This window comes from Micropterus salmoides, unplaced genomic scaffold (assembly GCF_014851395.1).
Source record: "Micropterus salmoides isolate LMB-PRFRI ecotype aquatic unplaced genomic scaffold, ASM1485139v1 Ms_hic_scaffold_7, whole genome shotgun sequence".
In the NCBI taxonomy this organism is placed as follows: Eukaryota; Metazoa; Chordata; class Actinopteri; order Centrarchiformes; family Centrarchidae; genus Micropterus; species Micropterus salmoides.
In genome coordinates this window covers 15,116,043-15,130,091 of record NW_024044459.1, presented here as the reverse complement: position 1 = coordinate 15,130,091, position 14,049 = coordinate 15,116,043, and the positions used below count along the sequence as shown (strand labels likewise).

The 14,049-nt window shown below is 40.8% G+C and overlaps 2 protein-coding genes across 3 annotated transcripts in view; both read right to left on the bottom strand.

The window, feature by feature from the left end:
* Window positions 1-5,479, bottom strand: part of LOC119892488 (UDP-glucuronosyltransferase 2A2-like) — a 42,154-nt gene extending 36,675 nt beyond the window's left edge. For both annotated transcript variants that reach the window (XM_038704756.1, XM_038704754.1), the window contains exon 1: window positions 5,414-5,479. The gene's annotated coding sequence lies outside the window, so the exon portion shown is untranslated. The remainder of the gene's footprint in view (window positions 1-5,413) is intronic.
* The window catches only part of LOC119892487 (UDP-glucuronosyltransferase 2A2-like), a 19,222-nt gene extending 5,173 nt beyond the window's left edge, over window positions 1-14,049 (bottom strand). Inside the window, exons 1-4 of the mRNA XM_038704753.1 lie at window positions 13,903-14,049; window positions 4,665-5,446; window positions 4,408-4,556; window positions 4,121-4,252 (exon numbers count right to left, since the gene is read on the bottom strand). Coding sequence (XP_038560681.1) covers window positions 4,121-4,252; window positions 4,408-4,556; window positions 4,665-5,388 — 1,005 coding nt within the window. The 5' untranslated portion in view covers window positions 5,389-5,446; window positions 13,903-14,049. The remainder of the gene's footprint in view (window positions 1-4,120; window positions 4,253-4,407; window positions 4,557-4,664; window positions 5,447-13,902) is intronic.

Sequence of the window (14,049 nt, the reverse complement as noted above, 5' to 3'; positions counted from 1 at the left end):
AAGAGATTGACATCCCTACTGCCCAACCAGTATTCCCATTCAGTTACTTGTAAATGTCCTTTAATACGTTTTGTGAAGCGGTTGTCTTTAATTGTCCACTGCATCTGTTAGGGCCTGTCCATAGACTCGCCTTTCATCTGTGAAAACATCTGAGTCTCTTCTTACATGATGTTATGGTCGGCAACAGCTCTTCTCTTGAGCGATCTTTCACCACCCAGAGAAGGAGTTTCCTTGATGTAATTATGTTGTGTTTTTGTGCTAAACTGCAAAATGTTCAAAATCCATACAGATTGTTCATAAAGTGAAGAAACATAAATAAAAGTTGTTTTCCTGTGCAAAATGTCACTTTATTTAAAGGTCTTATAATTAGTTCATATGGTATTATGTCCACCTGTAATATATTATACAGGGATAGATATTTTAACACTTTACTTAAAGCAAACAAAGACGTGCTATATAACTTTAAACATTACTATAAGCTATTATTCCATTTTATATCACTAATTCTAAATTGTGACTAAAGTGTATTCATAACGAGGCAGAGTCGGTGGTTATAATGTGCTATGGAACATTGTCGGAGATTCTTGCCGCACATTGATATAAACTGGTATAACTAGTGTTATAAGAGTTATAAAACATTAAATCAAAAGGTCATAATACATTATGAACTTTGCTATATGCATGTTTGTAAGTGATTATAACAATTGTTATAATATGTTATGGACGCATTATATCGTGTTATAAATATATGCATAAGTCATTATAACGATGACCGTCATAGAAAGTGTTACCAAAAGGTTTTGGAAAAGTAATGGAAATAGTTTCAATAACACTAATCAGGATTGGGATTGTTCTAGATTTTCTGACCTGAAAATGTTGATCCATAAAAATTGTAGTATAACTGCTCTGTCCTCTCCTCTGCGTGTTTGACCGAGGGCAGAGCTTAGTGATGCGCGGTACCACCTAATTCCTATACGATCCAATTCCAAGTAATACCCAGGCTGGTATTGCCGATGCCGATGCCGATACCAATACTTTTTACATATTTTATTTCTAGTTTAATTTGACCTCCCCCCTCCCATTTCTGTATTTTTGAGGGAAATAAAGAGTAGGCTGAAGGGTTGCCAATTCCAAATAATAGCTGCATAATGACAAGACATCAAACTACTGCCATCTTCTATATTTATAATAAAAATAGCCTGCTCAGAACTGCCGCCTCATAACATCATATTATTGTTACTTAATCTCAGATGTTTAGTGAAGTTTGCGGTGTTGCCAAAGTATTTCACTGTCTTTACACACACATCACACACAGCGTCATTAGTACCTTCACAGCTAATATACAGCCCGACGTGACTGCTTTTACAGTCAGCCATCGTCAGTATTCAATTGCGGGAACTGTAAAGGGCTGCAGCAGCTCACTTCAAAGAAGCTCCGTCACAGAGCCATAGTGCATGCATGATTTTGACAGGCGGAAGAAGTAATTCCTATCAAACGAGTATAATTAGACCATCCTGGTGACAGTAAGATACTTATGATAAAACACACACTCACTCCAAATGACTGTGTTTAGATAATGATCCTTTTATATGAGTATAGATCCTAGAGCAGGAAACGTTTGTGTCAGAAATATTGATACTTTAGTGTCGATCCGCACATCACTAGTGGAGCTCAGCTCGTACACACAGTCTATGGTGCACACAGAGCAGAAAGCAGAGAGGCCGTGGTGGAGGCACCGAAGCAGGTGAAAGGTAAAAGGAGAAAAGCAATGTTTCCACCTGCTATGTCAGATAACCTGTTAACATTAAGCTAATAGCGAATTCTTACAAACAAGCTAAAAATTATGTGCGTGGCGATTGCGAGCTGAAGCTAAACTGAGGCTTTTTGAAGACCCTTCTCTCTCTCTCTCTCGCCTGCCATTCACCAGTCTTGTGCAGAGTTTTGCGTGCATGCCGTGCTGCTGACAACTGCACACACGTCGCGGTTCCTCGCAGGTCTATTTCAAGTAGCCGGCTATTTAAAAACTATATAATATTCTTTGTGTGGTTTATCAACGATGATAAATTATCCGAAAGAGGTGCGGACAACTCGGCACAACACCGGTGAAGCTGGATCTCCGTCTCTTCAGCAAGTGTTCCTCCTCTGCCACTACATGCATACACGCTACACCTACACATGTGCACTGATGCATGGTAAGGATAACACGCACTTTAAAAACATTTTTTGAAAGTTTTCTTTCTTTCATGTTTATTTACAGCATTAAACGTTGAAATGTATGTTGTGAAAGACTGTATATGAACTTATTGGGAGAAAACTGGTAGTTCTATGTAAAATGGGGTGGCGATGGCACAATGGATAAGACTATGCCTTTGGTGTGAGAGACCCGGGTTCAACCCCCCACTGTGACCCATCCACCACTGTGTCCCTGAGCAAGACACTTAACCCCTCGTTGCTCCAGAGGCGTGCAACCTCTGACATGTATAGCAATTGTAAGTCGCTTTGGATAAAAGCGTCAGCTAAATGAATATGTAAATGTATGTAAAATCAAATGTTGAGCACCCCCATATCGCCAAAATGGCATGATCCTTGTTTCGGTGCGAAGCTTCGACTGTGAGATTGACAGTCGAATCAGGCTCCGCCCATCAAATCTTCCTAATATAATATATTAACATTATACTAACAGTATATTATTATATGAACATATAATATAATATTATACTAATACACTTATGTATACTAGTTCCTCCTCCAGGTTGTGGATAGTGCCAAGATGTAATACAAGATGGCGCTGTCTATAGCTGCCTCGGAGTCAGGTGCGCTTTGTTTTGTTTTTGTGTGTTAACTCAGTTTTTGGCTGTGGTTCCCGTAGCTCTTTCACCAGAGAAGAGCTCATGAACATCAGGGGAACAACTCCAGCAGATTTATTTCCCACTTTTCTGGCGTCATCAGTGGAACATGCTACAGTGGTAGCACACTACTACCGGCAATATTTCTCTTCAACGTGTCCTCACTGTGCAACAAACTGGACGAACTTCAGCTTCTGGTGGGGAAAAACAGAGACTTTTATTCATCTCCTGTTCTGTGCTTCACAGAGACGTGGCTGTGTGGGTCAATACTGGACTCTGCGCTGCAGCTGGCAGGCTTCCAACTCTATAGAGCGGATTGCGACACAGAACCCTCTGGCAAAACAAAAGGTGGAGGTGTCTGTTTTTATATTAACAATGGCTGGTGTAGCGACGTTACAGTGATTCAGCAGCACTGTTCTCCTAATCTGGAATATTTTATCATTAACTGTAAACCGTTTTACTCCCCCCCTGAGTTTGCTTCATTCATTCTGGTCGGTGTTTACATTCTGCCACACGCCAACGTGCATGACGCACACAGCGCATGCTGGCCGACCAGATACTGTATGTGGAGCAGACAAACCCGGACTCCCTTGTCATTGTTCTTGGTGACTTTAACAAAGAAAACCTCAGCCAAGAACTCCCCAAATACAGACAGTTAACAAAGTTTCCTACCAGAGAGGGGAACACTTTGGATCACTGTTACACCACAGTTAGCAGTGCCTATCACGCCGTTACACGCGCTCCACTGGGACACTCTTAATCATGTCATGGTCCACCTGATTCTTGCTTACAGACAAAAATTAAAACTCTGTAAACCTGTAGTGAGGACATCAAAGAAGTGGACCAGTGAAGCTGTAGAGGATCTTCAGGCATGCTCGGACTGCACTGACTGGGATGTTTTCAGCACTGCTACCAACAATCTGGATGAGTTTACAGAGGCTGTGACGTCCTACATCAGCTTCTGTGAGGACAGCTGCATTCCAACATGCACCAGAGTGAGTTGTAACAATGACAGACCCTGGTTAAGAGCTAAGCTCAGACAGCTGAGGTTGGAAAAGGAAGAGGCATTTAGGAATGTGAATCCAGATGCTAAACAGCTGTATGCAAAGAGACACCAGTTCTCAAGGAATGACTCTGCTTCTGTCTGGAGAGGATTCAGACAAATCACCAGCTACAAACCTAAATCACCCCACTCCATGAACGACTCATGCCTTGCCAACGAGCTGAAACAGTTTTACTGTTGCTTTGAAAGACAATGGAAATTGTCCTCTGACCTTTTGTGGGATCTGAGCGAGGGCTGAGGCGATCATGTTTCCCTTCTCTGTAGTGATGTTCTTGATCAATGATCCCAAAGTGAAGACCACGATGCCAGCGTCTCCAGAACTCTGCACAAACGCTTCCATATCCTGTAAGAAGAGTAACATTATCTCATTGTAAACCAACCAGCATTTTATTTTATTTCCTCAGCATTTTAATGGCTCATTCTCTTCATTGTTTGTCAGGAATACTGTGGAGGTGTAATTAGACATTAGTAGGCCTGTAATAGTGGAGACAGCCCTACCTCTGGTAAAGGTTTAGCAGGTCTGCAGTGGATCCCACCAACAAATTTGAAGTTAGGAAGGAAAGGGCGAGGGAAATCAAAATCCCAGTAGGTTCGCATCAACCAGATGTCTGCTCTACCCATCACTTCACAGGCACTGGTGGGTGTTCCTGTCACAACGCAAAAGTAATGGATTGTTGACAAATGTGATTGGATATAAAAACACTGAAATTAATCCAAAGCAATTAAACAGTGGTTCTTGTAGCCGAGTTACTCACCTTTGACTTCAGAGTAATATTTATCTAGTTCTTTCCAAAAAATTTTATCCAGCACGATATCCTGCAGTGCGTAGAAGAGGAAGTTCCGCACTCTCTCGGAGAAGTCCATCTTGTCAGTCAGTTTGCTCATTGCGCCGGGGACAAAGGAAGGTGGAGCTGGTAGCTGACCACACTGTCTCTCCCAGTTATGGGCTAGAGAAAAGCGCAGGGAGAAGACCAGGGGGATGCCCAAAATCTCTGCTACTAAGTCACTGCCGGCGTAGACGGGATCAGCCAGGAGAAGGTCATAATTTCCCTCCTTCAGCTTCTTCATGATGGTTTCTGATTTCACGACGCCGTCCAAATTCTTCAAAGTGTAATTTTGGTTGAACTTCATCAGACTGATGAATCTGATGTAAATCTGCAAGTAGCTCATATGATCCATCTCGTACATGGAGAAATGAAGGAACTCTTCCATGAACTCCTTTATGACCTCCATAGAGACGGAGACATTGAAGGGTTCATAGCGAAAGCGGGAAGGCTCACTGCTGTTCATGAACATCGACACGCTGGGGACAAGAACCGTCACCTGGTGTCCCCTGTCGATCAGCGTCTCCAGCACAGGCTTCATGTTAATCCAGTGGCTGCCTTCAGTGTACCACACCAAAATGTTCCCTGCATTTGTGCTCCATGTCACAGAAAGTACCAGCAGGACACAAACAGAGAGACGCTGTCCCAGCTTCATGGTGCCTGTTTGTCACTGTGAAAGCCTGCTGTCTCCCGATCCTTTTTAAAAGGTGCTCCTAGAGAAATAATCATTAACTAAACAAAGTAGAACTCTGGCTTGTAGCTCCTCTTCGTCCTGCAAAACCTATTAAATAACAGACCAAAACCAAGCAAGTGCTTAAAGGTAAATGGGTAGTGGCTGTAAAGTTAACAACATTAAAAAAACAAGACCAATCTCTAACCAGTACTATAAATCTACAGACGAAGTAAAAACAGACTTCAGATCCCCAGATTCTACTTGTTAGCTGTGGAGAGATGGAGTCAACTTACACAAAAGGAAAATGATTTCCGGTAAATGGGTTTGGACACACTTGCATAATCTCAGGAAGTTGTGTGTGCTTGTGGGTGCTCGTGCAAGAGTTTGAGATTGTATTTTGACTGGGGAAAGGCTAACAGAAAGGAACTTTCCTGTCAAGAACCCTGAGAAATCTGGTTGTGCTGTTCTTTTTCCTAACAATAAGAAAGGCAACGCAGACCGTAAGTAAAAAGACAGTGAGAGATTATTCCATAACTTGATTCTCTCGTCTGATTGATTAATCATTTTATTTATTTAATTTTATTTATTCCATTTTATTTATTTATTTTTCTTTTCTTTGCCACTTACATGTCCATGAATCCCTCAGCCTGTATGACTTTGTGTCGACCTTCCCCTAACATTATTCAGATACACATGAAGTGTCCTGTGGTTTCTTCCTTTGATTGTGAACTGGTGATCAGATTTAGTTTGAAGGCATCAGGTTTTAATATCATCTTCATGTTCAGTACTAAACCACAACAAATCCCCAACTCATTTGTGGTAGTTTTGTGAGAATACACAGTTACAACTAGGTATATGATATCCGGGATAATATGTGTAAATTGTTGCCCAATCTTAAGTTTCTATTTGATCATGTGACAAGACAACAATACTCTGTCTAGGTGTTACGTCCCAGCCGTCTAGGGGTAAGGGGCGTATGCATAAACCAGATGTTTTTGGTATGGTGGAAACGTTATTTATTACGAAGAGAGCTTTTACAAAGTCAACAGAAACAACAGAAATTGGGCAAGTGGGTACATGCAGCAGATGGTCTATTCTGTAATTACAGAAGATTTGGCGAAAGAATAAAGACGAAGAACTACACCAGGTTTTGCATGGACCAATAATGAGTGGGGACTGTTACTGAATGTACCGAACGTAAAGCGACTTTGTTGGCGGAACACAGACTGGCAGTCGTCGCAGAGTAAACGGCAACATACAGAGTACAAGTGTAGTCTATAAGTGTTATTTGTACGGTACAAAATATATTAATAAAAATACCAAATCAAAAACTCTTCTGCTATTCAAAGCTATTTTGCTTTGCATGACTTATAAGACCCAATCAGAGAGCCAAAAATGAGTGTCTGCGTCATCATTTCTAAAGTCCTTGTTTTTGCCCGTCTGCAATAAAACACTACCTGGAGTTTTAAAATGAAAAACTGGGGCTGCACATAATGATTATTTTTCAAATCGATTAATCTAACGATTATTTTTTCAATTAGTCTATCAATCTAACGGCTCATTTGTGTATTCTAACAAACAAAAATGTAGCCTATTACTTGATTAATACAACAATCTGTCCAAAATAAATATCAATAACATATATCATTACAAAAATATAATATAAAATATATATATAAATATTTTATTCAATCATCCTGATGAAGCACATTTGAATAATGATAATAGTAGCATATCTGAAATGAAATTAATCCAAATTCCCAATCCACTGCTGTGTTATAATAACAGACATTAATATGGCTATACTTTAAATATTTCTGACATGGATTTATTTCAATATTGAGTAATATGTAGTACGATGATGACAGGCAAATATATTTCTGCATCAGTGTGGGGCAAAGAAAACAACTGAAACAATTCAGACTGTACAGTCACAGATTGTCTGTAGTGTTAGTTTCAGCTGTTCTCTCGCTCATACCGTTAAATAAACAGAAAACATGAAACGGCCGCACGTTATGACGCATGACACACAGTCTAACATTATGTTACCATGACAGCAGCGGGGCAGAAATCAAGAACTACTTAAAAAATTAAAATTATTTTTAACTGACTACCTGTCCTATTCCTGATAATGTGCCGTGCTTGTGTGGAGACTAAATGTAGGCTAAACAGGATTTGCGGTGTTGCTGTCTAGACAAAGTGCTCGGGATACTTTCGCTTCACGTATTCATGCTGCTTCACGTAGGCCATTTGTAGTCGACAGTTTTGCTGCAGTGAAGCTATTTCTAATTCACAGAGCACATGGAGCACCATGTTGTTGATTGTCTGTCTCCCAAACATTAGACGGTCGAAGGCGCAGTGTTGTAACTGCAGCTTGTCCGGGGGAATTACTTTTTAAATGGGGAATTTCTGCTACATCAAACGCAGCGACGCTTCGATGCACGTAATGCAAATCGACTTACTTTCGTAATCGATTACGTTGACGAATCACCCCTTCTCTGGTATAAACATAGCAAAAGGTCAATTTTCTGACGTTATTTCATCACTGAATCCACTTCTGAGAAGTTTTGAGGTGAGAAATAAACTGTGTAGGTTTCTAATATTGACAGTTTTACGAAAAGTGATGGCAGATCAAAAATGCGCTGAGGAGATAGGCAAGTGGCGGCGGGGGAAGCTCGCACTTGCCTGTGTGCTCACAGACCACTCTGGTCCCACAGTGACAAAGACCACTGCAGCCAACACAGCAGACGACTCCAGCAACAACGGCAGAGCAGCGTAGGTCTTAACCTTTCTGAACAACAGTCCACTGTTCATCAGCAGCTAGAGGAACAAAAGCAACCCAGGCAGCTTACAGGCCAACGGGTCCGAACACCAGTGTTGGAACTCCGACCATTTGTATGAGTAAAGGACTGAGAGGAGGTGGGTCTCGAACCTTGAATGGTGCACACACACCTCTTGTGAGAGACTTAAACCCTCCAAGCGCTGCTTCTCAGCGGCCAGACACATAGGGGCTCCTGATGGCAGCAAAAGGGGTTTTGGGCCAAGGGGACAGTATTGGCTGAAGGCAGGAAAACCGGGACCTGCCCATGCGCTCCGGAGCCATCAGGATCGCCGCTAAGGCCAAAGCTTGCAGGCAATCCAGGAAACACGGGATTAGTAGAACCGAGGGGCAAGCATACAGCAGCCGGCAGGGCCATAGGGGGTGCACAAAGGCGTCCACTCTCAGTGGGGGAGCTTCTTGTAAGCTCAGTGAAAACCTCAAGGCATACTGAGGGTTTTCTTGGCTGGCGAACAGATCCACCTCTGCCATGCCGAACCAGCGCCATATATGAGCGACCAGATTGGGATGAATATGCCATTCGTCTGGGGGAGGGACCACCTTCCACATTGTGAGGAGCTCCCACACGTTTATGTGGAGCCATGTGAGTCCGCCACAGACTCACAGACTGCCCACTGTATATAATGTAGTGAACAACGGTGTGGATTTGTGCATATTGTATTGATTCTCTCCCACAGAGGAGCAAGGGGTCAAAGTTGCTTTCTCTAAGTGCTATCCCTGACCATAAAACTGGCACCCTTTTGATTCCAAAGCTGATAACGCGGGGCCTGACTGTTAAACTGACAAAGGGACACGAACCAGTGATTCGCATTTCCCTGAACAGCCTATCAAAACGGCCCCCCCACACATGTTTCCGTGGCAACTGACCTTGTTCTCTGTTTTATTACGCAATGAAAAAGAAAACCCCTGTCTCACCCAAGTGTGACATGACCCAGGTAGCCGAACTTTGGATGACCAAGGACTGCAGTCTCCAAAGAATCAAAGCATTTAATTAAGTTTAATTAAATCTTTAGTTACTTGATTACATTTGCCTCTATTTGAGTAGTTATGTTAACATGTTGTTGCTATCTGTTGTTGATATTAGTGCTGAAAAGAAAGTTACTTGTGCAGTGTTTTTATTTTCAGCAAGACACTCCTTCATCTAATGTAATCCAAGCTTGTTCATAATACTTGTATAATACCTGTAGAAATGATGATAAAGAAATGTCTTACTATACTCTTAATCGCCAGCTTGAATTTAAGGATGAATCAACAATAATTCCCCGGTTCCTAAGGAGAGATGATCTTGGATTAATCTAAGCTTTCCTCATGTAACCTGAGCTCCCCCAAGTGGACGAAATAAGTTCTACATACCCTCGTTGGAAATGCCGTTAAATGTATAAATATCCTGTGACAATTGTTTCCTGTTACCAAATGCTCAACTTAGAACAGTACAACCGTATGACCATTGAGGTTCGATTTTGGAAAATATTTGATTATAATACGCGCAAAGAGATTTCTTTTCTTTTAGACCTTAAGTTTAGAAAGGCAGTCCCTTGGGAAACCTGAAACGCCCCCTGGGGAACCACGCCCCAGGCAACAAAAGAGCGACACGCGACGTTGTTCTCTCTCTTCTCTCTTCACTCTTCCCCTCGGCTCTCTGGACGCTTCGGCACACGTCCGGCGTGCCCCACCAGGCAACGCCCAAGAGTCTGCCAGCGAGACAGGCCTTGTGTTCGCTTAAAGCTACACACGTGAAGTGATTTTCCCTGTATTCAACCATCTTTTCATCACATTAGTTCGAGAATAAATTCACTGTAATATAATCAAGAACTGTGTGTGTTGGCTATTTCTGCGTCCCTGCCAAGAGAATTGACCCTTTAGATATGAGACTGACTGACTGATTTAAGATAATTGAGCGATTATTAACTAACTGATCACTAGTGATAATTGTATAATTATTCAAAACTACCTAGAGGTCCGGAGACTCTATGTTTATTAAAACTCCGGTGGTGCCCTTAATGAGGAATATTGTTGATTTTATGAATATTAAAATTCATAATTGGGTATTAATTCTCATAAATTTATTGAAATGCATAACTAAATCTAGGTTTGCTACAATAACACGATATAATGTGTCACGATGCACTCGCATCTTTTGTTACTGCATTAGAACTACAGTTATGTCAACAACCAGTGAAGAAGCCAAGATGTTAACAAATAAAAAAGTGACAGACATACTCTGTTCTTCCATTTCTCCTCTTTTGAACAAAAGTTACTGTAATGTTACATGGGCGTCGGAAGCAAATAAAATGTGGGTGGGTCCTCCTCCAGGATTTTTAATATATATATATATATATATATATATATATATGTATGTATATGTATGTGTGTGTGTTTATGTATATGTATATATATATGTGATCTGTCCAGGGTGTACCTCCAGCCCCCGCGACCCTGTACACAGGATAAGCGGTTGACGATGGATGGATTACTGTAGCTAGCTAGCCTAGCAAAAAGTATAACAACATAGTGTAAGTGTAACTGTAATTCAATGGTGCAACAAAGACTACATGATGCCTTTAAAAGAATCAGGTGATCAAATGATGAACATTCACTTAAAAAGCGGCTTTTTTTGTGACAGTTTGTGAACACAAAGATACACCTGAGCTGCAAGTATGCTAAAATGCTTTGTTTGCTGTGTCGCGGGAGTGCAGCAGGCATGAGTAGTGAAAAAAAGGAATGAAGTTTAACTTATATGGAGTCTAAATGAGCTGAGGGGAATGGATTTGAAGAAGCAGCAGCATGAAAGTGACAGCTGTAGAATTGAGTTTAATTTATTAGTGTATTCCTCAACCTTTTAGACACATCAACGCTGCATGGGGGAAATTCACTTTGTCCAGAGTTCTTCTGTAGGCTGTGACTTAAATGCTACCCAGCTGCTCATGTAAATGTGTGCTAGAGTAATACCTCTCTCTATTAGATAAGTTGCAGGTCCAAAGAAGGCTATTTAATTACACTAATTACTGTTACTGCACTGTGGTTTGGTTCAGAGTGTGATTTTGCTCAGTAGTTTGGCTTGCGTACAAACATATATACGTAAGCTGTTGATAAGGATCCTATTTAAAGTGGCTACTGTCTGAATTTAATAACCTGATGGTGGAAGGATTAAAAGATTTGGAGTACTATATGTACGGATACATGTATGTATGATTTATTTTATTTTATCATATTTTCCTGTGTGTATATCTGTGGGTCTATGCTCATATATAGCCTAGCCATTTAGGCAACATCTACATATTTATTTAATTGATTACAGCCAATAAATGCAGAAAGTTAAGTTGGTCAGAATATAGCAAATAAAATAAACATCATGAAATAATTTAGTTTAGGCTTTGCCTTGGTGCCTAGACCTGCCAACAACAGCCCACATTTCCTTAGACCTGTAACTTAGACCATTACTGACCTGTAGACTACTGATGTCAAAATGAGCTGCCCTGCCAATCTCCTGCTTCTTTGTCTTGCTACTAAAACATCTTCAATATCCATCTGGTCAATGAATGGAAGGATATACAACAGCATTAACAGGGACACTATGACATTTAGTTTTCACTGACAATAACATTATGTGGGGACTGATATTGTTTTGAAATAGGCTACTAAAGATTGGAGCATTTTAAGACAATAAATACACATTTAATTTGTATTATTCTATAGTATTTATCAATATCCTTGCTTCTCTTTGTTGAGTACATGTCTGCACTGTAAAATAAATAAATGAAAATCTAATAATTATATTTCTTATTAAAATTTGGGGGGGCTTAACAACATCCATGAATAAAGTTTTGTCACAAAACGGTATTGTTACATATCATCTCGCTATTTTAAGTGGGCATACAGAAATTCTTGACTTTTCCTAATGAGTATACGACGTATACCTGCGTATCACGTAGACTACACCACTGGTGTGTAGGCAAGCCCCATGCAAGCCCAACATGATGTGGAAAGAAGATGTCGGACTCCTGTACACTCAACAATGACAGATAAGATGAGCAAGAGGGACAAAAATTACATTTCCCACTGGCTTAGTAGCTCTTAGATGCCGCTCTAGACGGTACACGGGTTTAATCCAACATTGATAAACCTTCACTTGTTTTGCTGTCAACACATTATATTGGCATTTACTGATTTAGCTGATGCTTTTATTTGATCAGCTCTCAGTCTGTGAGTGGCAGATTCTCCTCCCTCACTACAGTGGGCTTTCACGGGAGTTAAAAGTTCCTCTTTCTAGAACTGAAAATGCAGTATTTACCAATTCTCAGGGCTAACAAACACAGCAGCTGCTCCTGTGGAGCTGAGAGGCTGATAGACAGCACGACCTGTTGTTATCGTTAGGTCTCCGTACAGTGCCCTCTGCCATTTGATCTCCTGTCCACCAAAAACTTGTTTTTTTGTGTTGTCTCCTTCTCCCAGCATGTCTGCATCACCCTTTTTGCTGGATGGCTGGATCTCCATGCCCTTTTAGATTGACCCAGTAATTAGCCCCCAGCTGTTTCGACCTCAGCCACAGTGGCATTTAACCTGCTTCAACTTGGAGAGCACATACCAGCGCGTTGGAATTTCTAACCGCTCCTAAACATACTTTTAAAGCCCAAGCTTGTATAACATCCAGCCAATACAGATTTGGCTGCTGAATCGTACTTCCATAGTCTAACCTTGATCTTATTTAGGCTATATATATATATATATATTTCAGCGATGCTATATCAGCTCCCCACCCCAATCCTGCAAGACACCTCATGACTTTTATAACTTTTTTTACACATATATGTTCCCTCCATGTTAATCTTACATCAAAATACACTCCCAAAAAACGAAAACTCTCAACTCTCTCTTAATTATTTCCATACACTTTCACATACCCTTGCCTGACTTTCTTTCTTGTGAAGAACATAACTTAAATCCCCATTTTTTTCCTGACTTTTCTACTTAATTCTCTCTTGCATTATCTTAACTATATATTACACATTTCTCCCTCTTTTCCACAATTCTCCATCATCTGCAAACAATGAACTCTCCACATCCATTGGAATGTTTACAAATACATCATTTATCATGATGGAAAATAAAGCTGGACTTATTACACTCCTCTGAGGTGTCCCGTTCTCCACAACACATTGGCTAGATAATTCTGCTCCTATCTTCACCTGAATAGTTCTTTCATAGCTTCCAGGTCTGCTGCCATCTTTTCCAGATTTCCTTATTGGAATAACTATAGCCTCCTTCCAACTCACTGGCATTTTTCCCTCTACCCACACTCTGTTGTACAATAGTAATAATTTTTCCAGACTTCCCACACTTAGATGATTTATCATGCAATAACATATTTCATCTTTCCCCGGCGCTGTCTGTCCTGCTTTATCTAATGCCCTTCTTAACTCTCCTATTCTGAAGGGGACAAACATCCAAACTACTTTTTCTACCTAAAGCGTCTTTATTTTCAGATTATGTTTTCTCTCTACCTCTTCTTCCTTCTTCCTGCAAATTATTAGAGCTATGCAGCGTAACAAAAGTTTTTGCCATTCACCCTGCTTTTTCCCTATTCGTTATGCAGTCTCGACCAGAACCAGGTAATCCATTCCCTCCTGCCCCTCACTTTTTTTTTTTATAAATCTTACCTCACATCTCCTCATCCTGAGTTATGTTTCCTATAGAATCACAGTACTTCCTCCATTGTGTGTCTTATTGTCCTCCTTACTACTGCCTGAGCTTGCTTGTACTGAACCAGATGTTGAAAATTAGTTCCCCTTCGAGGGAACTCGAAC